General features: G+C 35.8%; 1 protein-coding gene across 1 annotated transcript; it reads right to left on the bottom strand.

Moving 5' to 3' along the window:
* Window positions 1–1,304: 1,304 nt before the first annotated feature.
* LOC148567101 (uncharacterized) lies at window positions 1,305–2,036 on the bottom strand. Its single transcript, XM_088484521.1, has 2 exons — window positions 1,888–2,036; window positions 1,305–1,749 (listed from the first exon to the last, which is right to left on the bottom strand). The coding sequence occupies exons 1-2, from the start codon at window positions 2,034–2,036 to the stop codon at window positions 1,305–1,307; spliced, it is 594 nt and encodes a 197-aa protein (XP_088340647.1).
* Between the last annotated feature and the right edge of the window lie 2,336 nt (window positions 2,037–4,372).

The raw sequence follows: 4,372 nt of genomic DNA, 5'->3' as shown, positions 1-4,372 counted from the left end.
TTGCCCAGAAATCTCGATTTCTTTTCAATCAGCAAAATGACTTTTAAAACTAACTCGTCTATCCTAAAATATTTTCCTTTGATTCGACGATTATAACTTCGAGCAATACTTTCTTTTTGTCGAATCACATTATCGAGTGCCAGGATTCGTTCTGAGTCTAATTCATTTAACTCATCAAACATTGCATTCTAATAATCATCAACTGGCAAATCATTTTGTTTTGATACTCTTAAAGTATTTAAATTAATTTCTAATGGTAACACTGTATCATGGCCATACACCAATTTATAAGGTGAAGTTCCTGTCGAACCTTTTGGCGAATTTCGATAAGCCCATAACACTTGACTTAATGTTTCATGCCATGTTCGAGACTTATTTCCGATATGCTTTTTAATCAAACTTATCAGGATTTTATTTGCTGCCTCTACTTGTCCATTAGCCTGCGCATAATAAGGAGTTGAAGTAACCATATTAATACTCCTTGAGACCGCAAAATTTTTAATTTGCTGGCCAGTAAACATAGTTCCTTGATCAGTATTTAATGTCTGAGGAATCCCAAATCGATGGATAATATGTTCCTCAACAAAGTCTATTATTTCACTTTGGCCAAATTCTATTAGGGGAACTGCTTCAACCCATTTTGTGAAATAATCAATTGCTACTAAGATAAATTTGTGTTATTTTGATGAAAGAGGGTGAATCAACCCAATCAAATCTAAAGCCCAACCTCTAAACATTCACGGCTTTATTATCGAATGCAATTCATCCGCTGGGATCTGTTGTATTGAACCATGTTTCTGACATTCTTGACATGCCTTTGCATAATCAATACAATCTTTTATGATAGAGGGCAAATACACATGATTACGATATAACACCCATTTCATCTTTTTTCCTGCCTGATGGGCACCACATATTCCATTATGGACTTGACCCAAGGCAATGTTCTGATCGTCTCGGCCTAGACATCTCAACAAACTCCCATCAATCCTTTTTTTATACAATTCATCAGCCATTAAAACAAAATTTATTGCTCGTAATTTTATCTTTCTATCGACTGCAATATTAGGATCTTTTAAATAATGAGCAACAGGCTTTCTCCAATTAGAATCTTCCCATTCATATATACACAAAACTTCTCTTTCATTCGCTGGCACTAAAATTTAATGAATATTAGATAATTTCCTAATAGTTTCTGGACTGATCCGATACCTCGAGGCAATTTGGGCTAACTCATTAGCAATTTCATTATGAATTCTAGGGATATGCACCAAAGAAACCTTTCAAAAAGACGTTAACAACTCCTAAGCAGTTACTAAATATTTTTGTAACGTCTCATTATTACACTTAAACTCCTTCGATAACTGCTTTAAAACCAACTGTGAATCCCCTAAAATTTGAACCTCTAAAGCTCCTTTGCCGATTAAAATTTCAAGACCCAAAATCAAAGCCTCATATTCGGCCATATTATTGGAACAAGGATACTTTAATTCAAATAAAAATTCTGATGGAATACCTTCTGGCGAAACAATAAGGATTCCAACCCCTGCACTATCTTTATGCTTAGATCCATCAAAATACAATTTCCAATAGTTAACTTTCACATCGATTATATTTGTCCCCTGGTCATGCAGGTCTTTCGGATTATCCACAAAAAAATCTGCAATGACCTGTCCTTTGACAGCCTTTGCTGGGACATACTGTAAATCAAATTTTGTCAACGCCAGCATCCATTTTCCTAAACGTCCCCTTAACATAGGAAAACTCAACATATATTTAATCAGATCAGTTTGTGCTATAACTTTCACCGATTTAGCCACTATATAACACTTTAATTTCATACAAGCATGATATAGAGACAAACACAATTTTTCGATCGGAGAATACCTCGTTTCGATATCAGTTAAAACTCGACTAAGGTAATAAACTGCCCGCTCATGCCCGTTTTCATCATCTTGGGCTAACATACACCTTATAATATTTTCAGATGCTGCAATATATAATTTTAAGGGTTCCGATGGTCGAACATTCGCCATAATAGTGGCTTCGAATCAAACGCCAACTGATGTTCCGTTGTCCATTCAAATTGTGAATCATTTTTCAGTTTCAGTAGAGGTGCAAACACTCTAGTTCGATCTAAAAGATTCGAAATGAATCTTCGAAGATAATTTATCTTACCCAAAAAGGATTGTACTTCTTTCTTCGATTTGGGTGCAGACAATGCCAATATCGCATCTGCTTTATTTTTGTCGATGGCAATCCCTTTTTTATGAACAACAAAACCCAAAAAATTTCCAGCCGATACACCAAAAGCACATTTCAAAGGATTCATCTTTAACCCTTTCTTCCTCATAGTAAGGAATGCTCTCTTTAAATGATCAATGTGCTGACTCACCGAAATTAATTTAACCATAACGTCATCGATATACACTTCTATAAATTTCCCAATAAATTTATGAAAAATAGCATTCTTGCCCGCTGATATATTGTCCCAGCATTTTTCAAACCAAAAGGCATAACTACCCACTCATATGTACCTAATGCCCCAGGACAACGAAAGGCGGTTTTAGCCACATCATCTTCTGTAATAAAAATTTGGTTATATCTAGAATAACCACCGTCCATGAAACTAAGTATTTCATTTCCTGCTGCAGAATCGATTAACATATTTGCGATAGGAATAAAATATTCATCTTTTGGAGTAGCATTATTCAAATCTCGAAAATCAATGCATACTCTCAACTTCTCATTCTTCTTCATGACAGGGACAATATTCGACTCCCACTCAACATAACGTGCAGTTCGAATAAATTTTACTTTGATCAAGCGTTCTATCTCTTCTTTAATTTTTATATTAATTTCAAGAGCAAAACGTCTTGGAGTCTGTTTCACAGGTCGAGCATTGGGTTTCAATGCTAATCAATATTCCACTAATGAACGATCGAGACCAGGCATCTCATGATAATCCCAAGAAAAACAATCTTTAAACTCATGTAAAAGATTAAAGAGTTCAGTTCTAAAAGGATCAACAAGATCCTTACAAATATATGTAATTCGAACATCATCGGGAGTCCCCAGATTAATTTCCTCTAAGGGATCTTGAGATTCAAACCCTTTATAATAATTATCATCTTTTATTGAGTATTTTTCAAAACTCAATGGTTCTAAATCATAAATGCAATCAAAAGTGAAATCAATAGAATTATCAGAAATAGAAGAAACTTGATCATTGATTAAATCATCATTACTTCTATTTTCTATACAATGAGCTTCTGCTATTAAATCGGCAGTCCGGCTTGCATCATTATTTTTATTACAAGAAATAGGAAAATCATAACTAAAGTCGACTGAAGACGCCGAATCGAATGCATTACAACTAATAAGATTACTAACCCTATGTGATTCAACTTCATCAGAAGAATCAACTTTATTCTCTAGTAACTGAAAATTATTTAAATAATTATGTAATATTACCAGGTAGTCAGAAACTTCCTCAACCTGATCCATAGAGCAGTTTCTCCAAGACCTTCAAGAAAGACAGTCGCAACCAGTCGGCTAAAAATCCAATTCTGGATAACGTAACTTCACCGAGAGGCCTTCTGAAGACAAGTAGCACCCTTCACAATTATAAGGGTTCAGTGATCGATCAACATTTAAGGGCTTTAACTTACGATTATATATCCTGAAATTGACATGCAGTTGTTCGACATATAAATTCAAATTTGCCTTGACGATTTCAGGTTTACCCTCCTTAGTCCACAAAAGCACGCTTTGATGCATAGTAGAAGGTACGGCCCCCACGCCATGAATCCAATCTCGCCCCAACAAAGCATTATAACTGGCCTTTGATGGAACTACCACAAACACATAATGTCTTTCCGATGAGCCAACTTTCACAGTCAAAGTGACCAACCCTTTTGCTGGTGTAGAAGTCCCACTGAAATCAGTTACATCAATATTCGTAGGAACCAAATCATCAGGATGCTTCCCCACTTTTTTTAACATCCTCTCAACCAGAAGATTAATCGCTGCCCCACCATCAATCAACACTTTGTTTATCTTAAACCCGCTCAAAATGGCGATAATATGAAGTGAGCGTAAATGGGGCATTTGTTTTTCAGTGGGCCGAGGAAAGTAACATGGCTCATCTTAAATTCGAATAAAGGAGAAAACCCCCTCATCTTCCTGATCATAATCTTCATCTGGATTACTTTCACATTCCCTCATTAAGAATCGAAAGAACTACCGCTTAACTTAGCATAATCCTATTCTCTAATAGCACTCTTAGATTCTCCAAATCGATCCAACCTAATTTTCAACGTGGCAACGAATCATCGCTTGACACGGGTGCAGAAGACGGCAAGGGTCTGCC

Source organism: Arachis ipaensis, chromosome B4 (genome assembly GCF_059453495.1).
Source record: "Arachis ipaensis isolate K30076 ecotype BB chromosome B4, ASM5945349v1, whole genome shotgun sequence".
Taxonomy (NCBI): domain Eukaryota; kingdom Viridiplantae; phylum Streptophyta; class Magnoliopsida; order Fabales; family Fabaceae; genus Arachis; species Arachis ipaensis.
This window is presented reverse-complemented; position numbering and strand designations above follow the sequence as displayed.